The 18,578-nt window shown below is 38.6% G+C and overlaps 1 protein-coding gene across 3 annotated transcripts in view; it reads right to left on the bottom strand.

Moving 5' to 3' along the window:
* The window catches only part of ABCB11 (ATP binding cassette subfamily B member 11), a 93,312-nt gene that overhangs the window by 56,169 nt on the left and 18,565 nt on the right, over positions 1-18,578 (bottom strand). For all 3 annotated transcript variants that reach the window (XM_084892289.1, XM_084892290.1, XM_084892291.1), the window contains 5 exons: positions 12,041-12,128; positions 10,201-10,334; positions 7,498-7,669; positions 2,711-2,835; positions 1,238-1,412 (listed from right to left, as the gene is read on the bottom strand). In XM_084892289.1, coding sequence (XP_084748415.1) covers positions 1,238-1,412; positions 2,711-2,835; positions 7,498-7,669; positions 10,201-10,334; positions 12,041-12,128 — 694 coding nt within the window. The remainder of the gene's footprint in view (positions 1-1,237; positions 1,413-2,710; positions 2,836-7,497; positions 7,670-10,200; positions 10,335-12,040; positions 12,129-18,578) is intronic.

The following is an 18,578-nucleotide window of genomic DNA, read 5'->3' on the forward strand; positions in this document are numbered from 1 at the left end:
ACAATCAAACTGGAAACTCAAAGGTGAGAATTGTTAAATTAATTAAACAAGGGGGTCATTAGACTGAAGTAGTTTTATGTCTTAGTAGCTTACATAAGCAAACCAAAACCTAAGCCTGAAATTGCCTCAAGATTAAGAAATCAAAACACAAGCAACCAATCACAAAGAGCCAATTAGGTTTTTTCAAATAAAACAACTGGGTAAGCTATAACCCAGTGGTCAGCAAACTCAGTAAACAGAGCCAAATATCAACAGTACAACGATTGAAATTTCTTTTGAGAGCCGAAAACCAACTTCTGTGCATGGGCCACGAAGTTTCAATCGTACAGATATTTTGTGGAAAAGCCACACTCAAGGGGCCAAAGAGCCGCATGTGGCTCTCAAGCCACAGTTAGCCAACCACTGCTATAACCAATTAAATAATGTCTTTGTGTTGCTTCCACCTATTCTGTATAAAAGTCTTTGCCCTCACTTCTACCAGAGAAGCCCTTCTAACATCTTCTATTTTGACACCACTTAATTAGTATTATTTTTGCTCAAATAAACTCCTAAAAGTTTTAATATGCCTCAGTTTTTCTTTTAACAGAACCATAAAATTGGATTATTGTAAAGAGAGCTCCAAGGGTTTTTTTAAACCCACTCTTCCCAATTGGAATCATATATTATTTAATTTTCGATTTACGAAGTTATTTTTTTCTGTCCTCTCCTTGCAGGCATAGAATGAAAGGAAAGATGTCTTGTACTTCTGCAGAATGAGCAGATATAAGCATGTGACCAATAAAATATGTTTGCATTTCCTGTTCAGCTGAGCATTTTATTGGCTTGGCATTTTAATAACTCATTATGTTTTCACAAATATGTTCATTAGCACATATATTGTGCTACTATTAATCTCAGTTATATGAGCTGTTAATTTTTAGCTGAGAAATCACTGACCTTCCATTTTCATGCCATATTATCTTTTGGACTCAGTCAGAAAAATGGTGGTTTTGCAGCTATAAAATCTTTATTTAATTGAAAATCATTAAATTGGTGGTCTCATCAACTCAAATGCTCAGCATCTCTTTACTATAAAATGCATTCGTGTTGCTCATTTCTGTAGGTGGACTCTGCCAAATCATTGACACTGTCTTCCCTCAGACAGTAAAGGAATAAAAAAAAAAAAAATGCCTTAACGGTGGGTTTTTCTGAGATGCCAACAGGAAATGCTACACGTGGGTCATCAAGAACCAAGTACCTGGACAAGGGCTCCAGCTGTATATTCTCCATCATCCAGGACGAGCTTGGAGCCGTACCAGAAGGCCAGTGCATAGCACAGGAAGATGAGACACCACATGAATCCAGTAAAAAATCCCATCACGATTCCTTTTCTAATCCCCCAACGCTGGGCAAACACAAGGTTTTTCTCATACCTGTGAAGAGAAAACATTTGGGTCTATTTCATCAGCATCAGTAGCAGCTCAAGTTGGAATATTTAATTCAGGAAAGCCAATGATGATAAAGGCATCCAAACACAGAACAGCTTTAGGAAAAGAAAACAATAACTTCTGTGTAGTTACTTAATGTTTGTCTCAACCTGGCAATGAAATGAGTTTAAAGGATGATGCCAAACAAAATCTCATAGTTGATCACTTCAGGGATGAGTGCGGGGTGTAAGCTTTGCCTCCAAGAGAAAAGAATTGTTCAGCACACATGTCTAAACATGACGGATCCAGTACTGTTTGTGCTTACATTGTTTCATTAAGTCATATGACATGCTTTCTATCAGTTTTCTTCCAGGTTTGAAAATAGTGTTCGCACCAACTCATCTGCATGTACTCACCTATCCTCCCTGTGACCAAGAATGCTATGTTGTAACATGACGGGTCAGATTCACAGCCATGGTACATGGATAACTAAGTGGAAATTCATTCCAAACACTAAGCTTCAGTATTTCTATCATTTAGCATTAATGGGCATTGTCTTAAAACATAGTCATTCTGTAACTGCCTTCCTACATCTCAAAAAGTAAATTTGTGGATAATTTTAACATTTCATACAACAAAACAGAATGTCTAGCCTATGTTTGTTAATTTTAAAACATTCACACTGCTTGTTTTATTAACAATAGAAGAAGATATCTTTCATAGTGGAGGAAATATGCTACTGGAATTTTTTAATGAGAAATAAGAAAACTTCATTCCACAAACCAAAAGAAGCAAATGAAAAATAAAAGAGGAAAAGAGATAATTAGAGACTGTAAATCCTATTCTCTTTTTTATTGTATTTGGTGAATTTGCTAGCAATTGAGAATGTGTAGCTGAGTAGCTGAATAAAACACATTGAATAAAAAAGTGTTCGATAAAACTGTGTGAAATTGCACGTTAGATCATGTAGGCCTTTCCTTGAGGCATAAACTGTTACAGCTGGGTATGCAGTATAGTATGTGTGCATACACCCCACCAGAATTAGAAGTAAATACCTAACCCAAGGTGGATTTTTAAAAATTACCAACTCTAACATCTTCCAAAACACATAGCTAAGGGCTTACGAGTCCTTGTAGTGCTCTGATCGCTCTCATTACTCTGCCAAGCTACCTCTGAACAAAAGCTCCTCTGGATACCATAGACAAAGGTGAATATGCTGCTTTACACAAAAAAATGGGGAAGCTTCAGGGTAGTATATGGATTAAGGAAATTCAGGAAAGTGGCAAACACTTCAATTAACCAACCTTTCAACCTCTTTTTTCTCACCACCAAAAGCAGCCACTGTTCGAATGGATGAAATGACTTCATCAGCCACTGACCCTGCTTTCGCATAGGCCTTCAATTCACGGTCAGTAAACGTGGACACACTCTAAAATCCAAAAGAAAACAATATCTGAAGACCAGGTAATTAAGTAAGTCAGTCTGTCACTCAGTGATTCATTTAGGTGAGCAAACAGGTGTGTCATAGTTTAACACAAGACTACATTCTCACCAAGGAAGGATTTGGTCTAAAGTTGATGCGTGTTTGGTTGTTGCATTAAAAGTCAGCCTCAAAACCATCAACAAAACAACAAGAAAGCCCACTACATGGGTGAGCATATTTGCCAATGCTATTTCAGATAAGGGTTTAATCTCCAAAATTTACAGAGAACTTATACAACTTAACAAAAGGAAGATAAACAATCCAATAATAAAAAAAAAATGGGCAGCCGAAACCGGTTTGGCTCAGTGGATAGAGCATCAGCCGAAAGGTCCCAGGTTAGATTCCGGTCAAGGGCATGTACCTTGGTCACACACTCTACTGGCACATCCCCAGTAGAGTGTGTGAAGGAGGCAACTCATCGATGTTTCTCTTTCATCGATGTTTCTAACTCTCTATTCCTCTCCCTTCCTCTCTGTACAAAATCAATAAAATATATATATTTTTTTAAATGGGCAAAGGATCTCAATAGACACTTTTTGTAAAAGGACATACAGAAAGAAGGCTGAGAGACATAAGAAAACATGCTCAAAGTCACTAATCAGAGATGCAAATCAAAATAACAATGCGGTATCATCTCACACCTGTCAGAATAGCTATCATCAACAAATCAACAAACAAGTGCTGGCGAGGATGTGGAGAAAAAAGAACTCTCGTGTACTGTGGTGGGAATGCAGACTGGCGCAGCCACAGTGGAAGACAGTATGGAGTTTCTTCAAAAAGTTAAAAATGAAACTTTCATTTGTCCCAGTAATCCCACTTCTAGGACCATATCCCAAGAAACCGGAAACACGAATCAGAAAAGATATATGCACTCCTATGCTCATAGCAACACAATTTATAATAGCTAAGATTTGGAAACAGCCTAAGTGCCCATCAGCAGATGAATGGATTAAAAAATTATGGTACATCTACACAATGGAATACTACACTGCTGTAAAAAAGAAAGAACTTTTACCATTTGCAACAGCATGGATGGAACTGAAGGGCATTATGCTAAGCGAAATAAGCAAGTTGGAGAAAGATAAATATCACATGATCTCACTCATATGTGGGATATAAAGATCAACATAAACTGATGAACAAAAATAGGCCCAGAGACAAGGGGCAGGGGAGAGGGCATTAGAGATCAACCAAAGGACTTGTATGCATGCACATTAGCATAACCAATGGACACAGACACTGGGGCAGTGAGGGCTGCCCTCAGGGGTGGGAGTGTCTGGGCGGGTCAACCAGGGGAAAAGGAGACATATGTAATACTTTAAACAATAAAAAGTAAAATAAAAAATAAATGATACTGTTCAAACTAAAAAACAAACAAACATTCAGCCTCAAAACCCCTCTCACAGAGTAAGTCCCAACTAGGGCATTCTGTGAGACCACAGTGTTTCATCATTCTATAATAGTAAACACAGTGGGGGTGGATGGGCAGGTGGCTGTGTTGGTGGATGGGTGGGTCGGAAGATAACAACCAAAGAATTTGTATGTGTATATGCATAATCCATGCCCACAGACAATAGGGCAGTGAAGGGATGGGGGGTGGGCTAGAAGTGGTCAATGGGGGAAAAAGAGGGACATATGTAGTAATTTCAACAATAAAGTTTTAAAAAATAAAAAAAATACATCCATTATTAATTATTTTTAAAAAGTCACATTTCATTGCTGAAACCGGTTTGGCTCAGTGGATAGGGCATTGGCCTGCAGACTGAAAGGTCCCAGGTTCGATTCCGGTCAAGGGCATGTACCTTGGTTGTGGGCACATCCCCAGTAGGGGGTGTGCAAGAGGCAGCTGATCTATGTTTCTAACTTTCTATTTCTCTCTCTTCCTCTCTGTAAAAAATCAATGAAATAAAAAAAAGATTATTTTTCTTAAAAAAAAAAAAAAAAAAAAAAGTCACATTTCTTTGCTACTGGCCAAAGCCCATTGCACAATTCACAGACAAACATCAGACGCAAAGGCCAAAGGTCAGTGCAGGCATCACGTTGTTAGAATATAGAGAGGTACCGAGCCTGCAAAGGCATAATGAGGCAGAGGTAATTCCACAGGAGAAAGCTTCAGATAAATACTACACTATTTATCTACCAACTACATTTGCTTTCCACAAAAAGAAATAAAAAGACATTGTACTTAATATTAAACAAATTACTTTTTCTAAAATTGAACTTAGATCGAATCCTACTTAGAATTAACTACCAACAAAATTCCTGGCACAGATGAAGAGACAAAGAGGGGGAAAGGCAAATATTGTGGAAAATCATCTCATTCAGCAAACCTAAAAAAACATGGAGTACCCACACTAAATATTTCTCTTCCAAGTTTTTCTAAACTTTTAGCAGCAAAACTCCTATCAAACAAACTCTTAAGCACAATTCTCAGATATAAAATAAGTAAAAGTAGTATTTTATTGCAATATATTTATCTCACAAGTCCACATTTTATAAAACTTTTGTGAATTGAAAAGGCAACAATAAGAAAAGTGAGGCTACTTTCATTAACATTTAAATTTGGGTGTTATGGATAACTAGATTTTACCGCAAATATGTACTGGCAGCATGGTAATGAGATAATTAAGTAGTTAGGAATGTTATCTATTTTTGCTGTAATTACACAATAATAATCTCACTGAAATTGATACGGGAACTTTAAAAAAATGTAAATTGGGGAATATCTAACAATTGCTTGTGTTTCTCATCTTAAGTATAAAAGTCAAAGGCAAACAAAACCCATAATATCAAGCCGAAACCGGTTTGGCTCAGTGGACAGAGGAAAAGAGATAACTAGATAATTCAGTCTGCGGACTGAAGGGTCCCAGGTTCAATTCTGGTCAAGGGCATGTACATTGGTTGCAGGCACATCCCCAGTGGGGGGTGTGCAGGAGGCAGCTGGTCGATGTTTCTCTCTTATCAACATTTCTAGCTCTCTATCCCTCTCCCTTCCTCTCTGTAAAATATCAATAAAATATTTAAAAACAACAACAACAAAACAACATATCTTCTATCATGTCATATATTGCCCTGCCACCTTTTCTTGCCTTGTTTTGAATTGAGCCCAGGGAAGATGCCTGTATCAATTTCCACAAACAGGCACAGACTTAAAGTCAAGAAGAAACCAGCACAGAGCCACCATGTTGAAAAGTGGGCACCAAGACAAGGGAAGCAGTGCTCTCAGCCTGTGTAAAGCCAAGGAAATCAGGCCACGTTGTTGGTCTCTTAAAATGTGTCATGTGATCTGGTAGAGTGTGAATATTAATGTATCATGGGTATAAAGAAAGAGACTACATGTATATGGCAGGAAAAATTTTTAATCAAATGTTTGCAGAATCCCCACAGACCCTCACAGAAACTGAGGCACCTCTGGAGTACAGCTGGGGAGCTTTTGGTAGAAAAGACTTATGCAAAGCTCGCATGCCATGGTGGATTGGGAACAAATAAAAGCTAATATCTCTTTAGTAATTAATTCTGTGTCAGGTGCTGTGCTAAGTGCATAACATGGATTATGTCTTGAGTCATCATGGTGACTTTGGCAGGTAGTATCCTTGTTTTAAAGATGAGAAGACTGAAGTTTTGATGAGTTACACATACCTTTGTTAAGCCAGGTTGGAACCTACTTAAGTGCAGTGAGCTCTTTGTTATTGTCCCTCCGTATGACCTGGCTCTATTGAATAATAGAGCAAATGGACTGTAGAGAATATTTTTCTAGAAAAATATCACCTGGAGATTGGTACATGTTGCTCAATAATGCCACCTTCTCACTTGAATTCTACTCTCATTTACAGCAAATTATTAGTGTTGCCTGGTCCCAGGACCTGCTATCTAATGTGGTTTCTCTGATAGAGAGCTATAATCATTTCTCAATCCTTGGGAGTGTGTTTTAACTGGGATGACCCAAAATTCCTACCCCTACACTTTTTTTTGGCTTGTGCACCTGGGCAATGGAGTCTGCTCTTGGGAAACTGCTGGAAATGGACCAAGTAATCTCTCTCTGAAACTGATCAGATGGAAAGGAGAGAGAACACAGTTGTGATTGCAGAAATTTCTTTTAGGTGCTTGTTACCAATATGCGTATATTTGTTGGGCCTTTTTGAGGGAGCATCTGAGGCTGGGAGAGCAGGGAAGCGATAGGCATTAGAGAATGTGTGGAACATTAGAGTCAGTCTCCCTTGAATTTGAATTCTGTCCTGTCACCCACTATCTGTGAGTCCCTTTACCCCTCTGAGTCTCCATTTCTTATATTTAAAATGGCATCAACACTTCATAAGATTGTCGTAAAGATTAAAGATCATGTATATAAAGCTCCTCGTAGTGTCTGGCACAACAGTAAATGCTCAATAAGTATAGTTGTTATTGTTATTAATACAGTAATATTCATGTTATTAAAATATCATTAATCCCTAACCTATAGAATGTTATTTGACACTGAGGAATAATCAGTCAAAATAGTGATAAAGATGCTGACAAGCCATACTCAAGAGAAGGGACTAAAAGTAATATTTTCGGCTGTTCCTCAGAGCCAGTATCTTCCCACGGAAGGCAAAGAGAAGACACCCTTACCAGACCAATGACGGCTGCTCCCAGGCCAATGAGAGGGCTGACGGAAATGATGACCAAGGTCAGTTTCCAACCCTGATAAAATCCCAACAGGAACCCACAGATGCTTGTGGTCATGCGCTGGATGAAAATGGCCATTTGATCAGCAATGGCATCGTTGATTTTATTAATATCACTAGAAATAAGAAGGGCTTTGATCACTGCAATGGCATTGGTCAATTCAAATGTCTCACTGAGAAATCTGTCTTTCCCTTCTATCTCCGTACCGCATCTGGAAAAACTTGCTGCAGCTTGGGAAGTCATCAAGCCTCTCCTCTCACAACCAAGAAAGTTTGTCCTAAACCCAGTTTTCCCAACTGGAGTCCATTAAATATTGGCAAAAACTTTTTAAAACCATCTTATCTATATCTTTTTTATAGTTAATACTAGAGGCTGGTGCACAAAATTTGTGCATGGACAGGGGTCTCTCAGCCCGGCCTGCATCCTCTTGCAATCCGGGACTGCTGGCTCCATAACCCCTCACCTGCCTGCCTGCCTGCCTGATCACCCCTAACCACTCTCCCTGCCTGCATGATGCTCCTAATTGATGGCCTGTCTGCCTGATCACCCCTAACCACTTGCCTGCCTCCCTGATTGCCCCCCCCCCACTCTGCATACCTGCCTGATCACCCCTAACTGCCTCTGCCTCAGCCCCCACTGCCACAGCTTCATTTGGAAGGACATCCAGAATGACATCCAGAAGGTTGTTCAGCTGTCTGGTCTAATTAGCATATTATGCTTTTATTATTATAGATACCCTTGATCTGTCCTGCAGAGCCATTCTTCCCTTCTTTACTTCTATTAAGTCCTTTTAGGTTCTGGTCACATACCAACTAATTAATAAAAAGTTATGTAACTCCCCAGAAAGAAGTAATATTTTCTTCTCTATAATTCCTTAGCAGTGTAACTAATCTGTGTGTGTGTGTGTGTGTGTGTGTGTGTATTGTTGCATTCTGCTCATAGGCAGTATAGAATCATGGTTAAGAGGTCAGACTCTAGCCCTAACTGGTTTGTCTAAGTGGATAGAGCATTAGCCTGTGGACTAAAAGGTCTCAGGTTCGATTCTGGTCAAGGACATGTACCTTGGTTGCATGCATAACTCCAGTGGGAGGTGTGCAGGAGGCAACTGATTGATGTTTCTCTCTCATCGATGTTTCTCTCTATCCCTCTCCCTTCCTCTCTGTAAAAAATCAATAACATATATTTTTTTAAAAAGAGGTCAGACTCTAGAGCCAGACTCTGAGCTTAAGCACAAGCCGTTCGTGAGCAAGTTACTTAACCATTCTGTTCCTCAGTTTCCTCATCTGTAAAATGGAGAGAATGACAGATCCTACCTCAAAGGGTAGTAATGTGGATTAGCTAATATATGTAAAACTGTACCTAGGATATAGAAAGCAGTCAATCTGTGTATGTTCTGGTTATTTATGTGCTTGTACCTTTTATTATCCTACTAGGCTGTAAGTTCTTTGAAATAAGGAGTTCTCTGCTTTATGTTTATGCTTTGCATAGAGTAAATGCTTCATAATACAGTTACATTAAATTAACATCCCCATAATTTTTTGTCCAGATGGAGCAAATAAACATTTAGGACTTGGTAGAAAAAATGACCTGAAACATTATGCAGAGATTGGACAATTGTATTCTAGCAAGGCTATGTATCTGTCCAAAGTCATAGTAAGAGGCAGAATGAGTGCTGGAATCTAAGGGTCGCAACATTCAGTCTACTTTATTTTCACTACATTGCACACTATCTTTAATGGGACTTCAAAGTTTCATTCCATTGAACTAGGTCTAATTCCTCATGGTTCAACTAATTACTCAGAGCTCATTCAGAATCACTGAGGGGGCTATTGATGACCCAAACTAGTATTCAGGAGTAAACTAGATTTACACACAGTTTTTTAGCTTGAATCTAAAAATTATGGATTTTTAATTTTTGTTTTTATGTGCATAAAAATTACCTCAACAGTCAAAGCAAGGGAATTTATTCTAGTTATATTGTTAGATACCTTATAGATACCTAGATTGTGACGTCCCTCAATTTCTCCTTTTGAGGCCAAATAACCTACTTCTTCTAACTCTCTTCTGTAATGTCATTTCCAGTAGTTTAATCAAAGGCCTACAAACCAAAGTATAGTATTCTGGCTTTCAATTTATAATGACCATATTTGATAAAACATCACCCATGAAAAAGCCATCACCTATAAAAGCCTAACTTAAGAAACAAAACATATAAAAATAGCTGAGAATGATAAAATAAACTAACAAAGTGGAGAAAGACTCATAGATACAGAGAACAGACTGACAGTTGTCAGAGGGTGGGACTGAGTAAGATGGGGGAAAGGATTAAGCAAAGAAAAAAAAGAAAGACTCACGGACACAGACAACAGTATAGCGATTACCAGAGGGAAGGAGGGTGCTGAGGGGAGGTAGAAAAGGGTAAAGTGGGGATAAATGGTGATGGAAGGAGACTCACCTTGGGGTGATAAACACACAATATAATATAGAGATGCTATATTGTAGAAGTGTATACTTGAAACTTATATAATTTTATTATCCAATGCCAACCCAATTAAAAAATAACTGAGAATGTTTCCAATTAGAAATAAGAGTTTATTATAAAAAAAATCATACATACATACATAAAATGTCCTACTAGCCACTTACTCAGAAAATCTTGTATTCAGCTCTCCCACTGAATTGCAGTCGAACCATCCTATTTCCATTCTCATTATTTTTCTAAAGTAAAGTTTTCTCATTTTCTGTATTTGACGCGCTGAGGCAATTACCCAGGAGCATATCTGGAAATGGAGCAAGGCATGTTTAACATTTCAATTAACATTAATTCCTCCTCTCTTCAGAAGAAAATACTTCCAGTGTAACAGTTGAGAAAAGGAGGGAAGTAATTCACAAAATGCCTCTTTTGGGGATCTGAGGGTAAGTGCTGGCATCTGCTCCCGTTGCAGGGAAGCCAGAAGTCCTGGATTTGAATCCAGCTCTGCCACTTTTAGACTTAACCTTCCTGAGCTTCATTTTTTTTCGTCTGTAAAATAGGACTCGAAGCACCAAAAATAATTATTGCTTTTAACTCACTAGTCTTGCATACCACTTCTGAGTGAATTTTTCCCCAGAGGCTTGCCAACAAGCTTTTATGCATAGTTTTCAAGCTTTTAGACAAGTATGACATAAACTAATTGTTTCTTCCAACCAAGCAAAATAAGCCTATTATTAAAACTCCCAGCGCCAAATGGGAAAAACTAATGCATTTCTCTCTTCAACTAGCACTAACTTCCTAGAATTATTGACTGAAAGGGATGGAGGGGGGGGGGGGGGGGGGTAAAGGGATGGGGGGTTGTAGAAAGCGGTTGTAGGGTTAAGCCTCGGACTGACCTCCTAACAAAGTCGCAAACAAGTCCCAGCTTGGAGGGCACAGTCCTCTAAGCATCATTAAGCTTGATCTTGTGACTGCTCCCTAGATGGTTCCTGGGTAGCTACTGGGCTGTGGGAGGGGCAGCAAGTGCTGCCAAAACAAGTGAAACTTACAACAACATTGTAAATTACCTTGTTTGTCCCCCGACTATAAATAAAGCCTCAGCTTTGAAGTCTGGATGTGTTCTGTGGCCTCAGCCAGGCACAGAAGATCCACCTAGACCCAGCTTTTCCTCTTTGTCTATCATTTCTCCGTCCTTCATTGCCCCCTGCTCAGGCTAGCCGAACCCTTGGCTGGCGGGGGGGATTATTTTTTTCTACAGGAGGTGGCAAAAGATTAAATACTTTTTCCCTTAATAAGGGTTAAGTAACTCTAGGTCTTTCCATAGCTTAAATCTAGAATGTGCTCTACATTTAGTTTACAGAATTTGGTTTGAAATGCAGTTGGGTGAGACTTTAGCATGAAAGAGAAACAGAGTAAAGTTTGCTTTCCTCCAACTCCCCATGTCTGGCTTTCTCCAGACCACTCACTCGCCCTCTACAAACTCACCTGCAGTGTCTATTTCTGAGTTTAGAAGAGAGTGTGAGTAGGGAGGGCAGGGAAGGACAGGACATTGAAATTAAAGGTCTACCTCTGTCTCTCTGGAGAGCTGCTTATATCCTCTCCAACTGAGAGGAAGAACTTTCTCATTCTCTCAAGCTCCTCCCCTCCCCACCCCCCCTCCCCCCCGAAAAACAAACACACCACTGTAGTCCTCAGGGTTTCTGAGTAACTTGTTAAAAGAATACACTTTGCATCTCATTGTAATGCCTTTGAACCCAGATGTTGATCAAGAAGTAAAATGGCCAGAGTGGCTCCGTGGTTGAGCCTTGACCCGGGAACCAAAGGCACTGGTTTGAGTCCCCTGTGCGGGCACATGCCTGGGTTGTGGATGCCCCAGTGGGGAGCGTGCAGGAGGTAACTGATCTATGTTTCTTTCTCTCTCCCTCTCCCTTCCTCTCTCTCTAAAAAATAAATAAACACATCTTTTTAAATGAAGAAAAAAAAAAAAGGAAGTAAAATACAGGTGCTACTAACTTGAATATATCCTGCGATAAGAACTGCGACAGCGGTTGCAGCATAGTAACTGGCAAATTTGACCATTTCACTTTCAATGTCCATCAACCTTCAAAAGAGAAAATTGTAAGACTCTCAAGGAGGATCAAGCTACCAAAGATTACATTTGTGGGTACAGAGAAATTTAAATACATGTATTACAGTACATTTCTATTAAATATGGATAAGGCTTTTTATCTATATAGGATTATGAACAATCAAAAAAAAAAAATCCCTCAATAGATCTCAAGGTACCAATCACAGCCGAGATGCCTAACCCCCTTCATTTTTGCAGGCCGCGATGCTAGGCTTGTTGGAAGCCCAGGGCCCTCGGTGGCAGCCCAGTGCTCTGTCCACGGAGGCCCCTTCACTCGGGCTCTCTGTGCAGTGATAGCGCAATCACAGCGAGAGGGAGATGTGTGCTGTAAATCAGGAGGCTTACTCTCCCTCCTTCAGGAATCCAAGCCGCTCTGCAAGTCTTCTATCTCAGAGTGACACTGTGAGGAATGTCATCTTCCCACAGAGGCAGAAAAGCGCTGTAATTGCAGGGCCTTTCTGCTGACTCCAGCCCAGGAAGCTTCACTCTCCCGGGTGCTTTCTAAAGTTGAAGCTAGAGAACTTACGGGGAACAACAAGAAAGCTGCACAGCATTTTCCAGCTCAGCTATCACGCTGTGGCATAGCGTTTGGGATTGGCAGGGGCAGGGAGGGGAGGAAATCGATTTTAGGAAATAAGGAACTTTATAATTAGAAAATTAACACGTTGGTTGATGACTGCCCTGATCCTCAGGGACAAGATAAATGATATGGAGTCCATTTCTTTAGAAAATCAGAAAACAGCATCCTCAGTATAGATGCTCTCACCCCACAAGCTTCCTGCTTTCTATCAGGACTTCCTTTTGTGACCAGGCTGGAAGTGTTCTCCCCTCTACTGACCTCAAAGCAAGTATCAAAGTATAATTCATTTAATTCAGAACAGTCTGTTATCTGTGACAGATTTTATTGCCACCTTGCACTATTATTCAATACCTTTATTGAATACATTTACATCAAGTATATACATACACACACACACACACACATATATATATACACATTAAATATGGATAAGGATATATATTGATATAAATGTATTTGTATTACATCGAGTATATACAGTATATATACTCGGTGTAAATACACATATATTTGTTTTTCATGCTAGTACATTGCAAGCTACTTGAGGCCAAGTACTGGGTTTAAGCTGCTTACTCATACCGCCTGAAGCCTGGAACAATATCTTCCACATAGTAAGAACTTAATAAATGTTTCTGGATTTTGTTTTAACTTTGAAAATACTAGTGAAAGGGAAATAACTGCCTTGGTCAACCCCTCTGAAAATCTCTAAACCAGTTAATAAGTCTGTGTTCATCCCATTCCAAGGTTTTCATAATGATTAAGGGAATCCTGAGAATGAACAAGACCTAGAATATCATAAATATATATGTGAGGATATATATGCATGTATGTACCCATATATGTGTATATGTATGTGTATATATACATGAGGATATATATATATATATCTATTATCTATCTATCGATAGATAGATAGATAGATAGATATAGATAGATAGATATATATAGATATAGATATATATATATATAGATATAGATATATATATATATCCACAGTCAGAGGCTTTTACAAAAACTAATGATAGAGTGTATAATGAGTAAAGCCTTCTAATGTATAAATGAGTCCATACTCAAGTTCTCTGAAATGGAATTTGGGTGTCCAAAACCAGAAACCTATGAGCATTTGTAAGAAAGTTTTACTTAGCCTTCCTGTGCTGCATCCATTCTATGGACACTCTAAGCAGAGGTGATTTAGTGCCTGTCATGAGCAATGCAACTGTCAGTTATAAACAAACCTACAGGGATTTAGAGAAATGAGCACCCAGCCAGCCCTGGGATTTACTGGAGCGAAGGTCAGGAGAATTATGTCATCGTTGAGTGGCGCAGATAAGGGCACGTGCAGTTTATGATTCTTTTCACTTCTGAGGCACCTCAGAGATAAATGATTAACTCGGTTCTGTGTTATTCTTGGGAAGAAAAAGTTATCAGTTTTAGAGACTTCTTGAGAATATTCCTGGAACAACAAGATAAACCTCTCAGGAAAACAGACAGGAAGGAAAAGAGATGCTGGCGTAGTTCCTTTGCACATCAAACTCTCCATCATGTGCCTGGTGGAAAGCTCTTTTGATTATAAAATCCTGGAAATGATTCTAAAAATTGTGCAGGTGATTCTGACCCCATAATGGCACCTTTTTTATAACAACAACAACAAAAAAAAGACAAAGTTAACTTACATCTACTTAAATAAATTAAGTTTCCCCTGACTCGTTTGCTGAAGAGAGGAGAGGGGAGTGAGGACAATTAGAGGGAAAGGAAAGGGATATTTTACAAAGTATTAATATATGAGGATTCTTACCTTGCTTTTTATTTTTAAAAAAATGCATCAGAAGATTGAATCACTCAATTTACACCTCACAGTTTCATATTTACTAGAGTCATAGGTTTTTCACTTAAAATACCTAGGAGGTCATTATGATAAGGTGCATTGCTTAGCGAGGAGTTTTTCTTTTAATGGTTCCCATGCCCTGTAGACATAGGCGCACTGGCACAGTAGAGTGAACATCCATGTCAGCTCTAACCTGAGCATCACGACCTGGCAGAAACGTATTCATGTCCTAGCTTCAAGGTGTTGGAGGCTCTGTGTTCCTTAACGCGAGGGATATGTTGCTAGAACACCCATACATGAGGGTAGCATTCGGACAAAATGGCTAGGTTCCAGAGAACCCACAACCATTTTTTTTTTCACCCAGGAATCTACTTTTTGTTTATTTTTCATCAAGTTTTTATTTTGAGATAAGTATAGATTAGGATGCACTTGTGAGAAATATTACAGAGAGATTATGCATGCCCTCTTCCCAGTTTCCCCCCAGCACATCTTGTGAAGCTCTAGGATAGTATCATAATCAGGATGTTGGAATTGAGTAATTAAGATCAGGGCAGTCTCATTGCCACAAGGATTTATCATGCTGCCCTTTTAGATGCACCCATGCTTTTATGTGGCCACTCTTCCCTTAACCACTGGCTACCACTAACCTGGTCTCTGTTGTTATAGTTTCGTCCTTTGAAGAATGTTCAATGGAATTACACAGAATGTAACCTTTTAGGATTGGGTTTTATTTTGATCAGCATAATTCTTTCAAGTTTCAAAAACAGCCCGTTCCTTTTTACTGTTAGGAACAGTACAGATGTATCACAGTTAGTTTAACCGCTCACCTGTTGAAGGATGTCTGAGTTGTTTCCATTTTCTGTCTATTACAAGTGATGTTCTGTTTCTTACATTTAGGTTCATTTCTCTGGGACAAATCCCCAAGAGTAGAATTTCTGGGTCATATAATAGCTGCATGCCTAGCTTTTTTAAAAATTGCCCAACTGTTTCTTAGAGTGGCTGCCCCGTCTTACATTCCCACCAAGGTATGAGTGATCCAATTCCTCCACATCCTCGCCAGCAGTTGGTGTTACCACTTTTTTTTTTTTTATTGTAGTCATTCTGACAGGTACATACTGATCTCATTTTGATTTTAATTTGCATTCCCTAGACACTAATGTGAACATCTTTTCACGGGCTCATTTCAAGGTGTTGGAGGCTCTGTGTTCCTTAATGAAATGTCTGTTGGTGCATTTCCCCCATATTCTGAATTTTTTTTTAACTATTGAGTTTCTGAGAGATGTTTAGTTATTTTAGATCCTAGTCTTTTGTTAGATATATGATTCTCAAATATCTCTTCTGGTCTGTAGTTTGTCTTTTCATCCACTAAGCAAGGTCTTTGTAAAAAAAAAAATTTTTATTTATTTATTAATTTTGAGAGAGACAGAGAAGCATCCATTTGTTGTTCTACCTATTTTTGCACTCATTGATTGATTTTCATATGTGCCCTGACCAGGGATTGAACCCAGAGCTTTGTCATACTGAGGAGTGCTCTAACCCACTGAGCTACCTAGCCAGGGCAATTAACATGGTCTTTTGCAGAGCAAAGTTTTTAATGTTGATGAAGTTCGATTTATCAAATTTTCTCGTTATGGATTATTTTTGGTGTCAAGCCTAAGCACTCTTTCTCTAGCCATAGAAAATGGTCTCCTATATATTTTTCTAAAAATATACAGTTTATTTTTTACATTTAAGGTCATAATCCATTTTGAGCACATTTCTGAATATGTTTGGGATGACCAATTACTTCCCCACCATTTAATAAAAACTTTATTTTTCCTTCATTGAACTATTTTCCACCTTTGTCAACAAACAGTTGGCCATATTTGCGTGAGTCTGCATTCTCTATTCTGTTCCTTTGTCAATATCATACTGCCCTGATAGCTATGGCTATATGATATGAGTTAAAATTGGGTATATTGTTTCCCTGAATTTCATTCTTCTTTTGGAAAGGAAGATGTTCTAGTTCTTTTGCCTTTTCAAGTACATTTTTAAAAAATCTTGCTGAGGTTTTGATAGAAATTGTATTAAACATGTACATCAATTTGGGAGAACTGACATTGTTACTGTACTGAATCTTCCAATTGATTAACATAGTATGTGTCTCATTTATTTTGGTCTTCCTTGATTTCTTTTATCAGCATTGTGCAGTTCTCAGCATAGAAATCCTGTACATGTTTTGCTAGGTTTACACATAAGTAACAGTTTTTAAGTAGTTATAAGTACTATATTTTGAATTTTGGTACCCACATTTTTATTGCTAGTATATAAAAATACTATTGAATTTTGTATTTTAACTTGTATTCTAAGACCTTGTTGAACTCATTTATTGGTTCTAGATTTTTGTAGGTTCTTTGGGATTTTCTGTGTTGAAAATTATGTCATCTGCCAATAAAGATATCTGTAATTCTCCCTTTACATCTTCAAATATTTAATTTTAGTAAAAAAAAAAAAAAAACCATAAAATTTTCTACCTTAACCATTGTTTAATGTACAATTATTATATCAATATTTTTTTACCTCTTTCCTTCCTTATTGCACAAGCTAAAACTATGTTAAATAATAGAAGTGAGAGCATATATTCTTACCTTATTTCCAGTCTTAGGGGAAGGTACACAATCTTTCAATATTAAGTGTAAAGTTAACTGTTGGATTTTTTGTAGATGCTCTTTTTTAAAGGTTTGCCTTTTGTTCTTTTCATTATGCATAGATGTTGAAATTTTCAAATACTTTTTCTCATCTATGGAGATGTTAACGTGGCAGATAACATTGATTATCTTTTCAAATATTGAACCAGCTTTGTTTCTCTAGAATATAACCCACTTCCTTATGGTGTATAATTCTTTTTGTATATTGCCGAATTCTATCTGCTAATATTTTGTTCAGATTTGGCATCTATATTCATGAGGATATAGTAATGTATAGTTTTCTTTTTTGTAATATGTTTGCCTGGTTTGGGTATCAGGATAATATCCTATTTAATAAAAGGCTAATATGCAAATAGACCAAATGGCAGAACAACTGAACAATCAGTTGCTATTATGTGTGCTGACCACCAGGGGACATGTGCAGAACATGACAGGTGTCAGCCACGGTGGCATGGTAGAGCAGGTGAGAGGGGGCACCAGACCAAGGCGGGGTGCTTGTCGCTGTCAACAGGGCAAGCTTCTGGTGGTTACTAAAAATTCTTTGCTCCTGTGCGCACTGCAGTTCTGCCAGTGCTGGCCACACTTGCACCTACTGCTGGTGCTGGAGCCACTGCTCACACCCACTGCTAGCACCTGGCACTAACCCTGATCACTCAATGCCATCAATGGGTGCCAGCAGCAGCTGCTGGCCCTGATTGCCCTTCAGGGCTTCTCCACCTCCCCCCCTGCTCCTGAGGGGAGATAGGGGCCAGCAGCCACCTCTTGCACCTGCTGCCGGCGACAGCCCTGCTCACACCCACAGCTGATGCTGGAGCCACCATTCACACTGTTTTGTGGTGCCCCCTCAAATTGTACCAGGGTTGGTCTGTGTGATCAACAGAATATAGCAGAAATGACAATATGTCACTTCCATGATTTCATTAGCTTTTCAGAATTTATTTGCTCAGAATAATCAAACAGTAAAGTGAAAGACTAAAAAAAAGATAAAAGGAAAGCCCAAATATCAAAATGCCGTTTACTTCTATCCAAGTGTAAAAACTGATAAGTTAATCAGGAGGCCTAATGTTCTGTAATCTTTTTCAGCATTTTCCACTAAGTGCCACTTGAAAGGCTTTAGCCTATAAATTCCATCTAATAGATTACAATTGATATGTGGAAACCAATATAATAAAAGAGAAAAACTAGCTCCTACTATTAAACATGCATGCTTATGTTGATAAAATCATTGAGTTGCCTTGTATGGCCCAAGACTGATAGACCTATTATAATAGGTGGAGAAATTAGACTTTTAATGATATACTTTTTCAAGAAAGCAAGTTGCAAGGAGTTGG

Source organism: Pipistrellus hanaki (assembly GCF_964339955.1).
Source record: "Pipistrellus hanaki genome assembly, chromosome: 8".
NCBI lineage: Eukaryota > Metazoa > Chordata > Mammalia > Chiroptera > Vespertilionidae > Pipistrellus > Pipistrellus hanaki.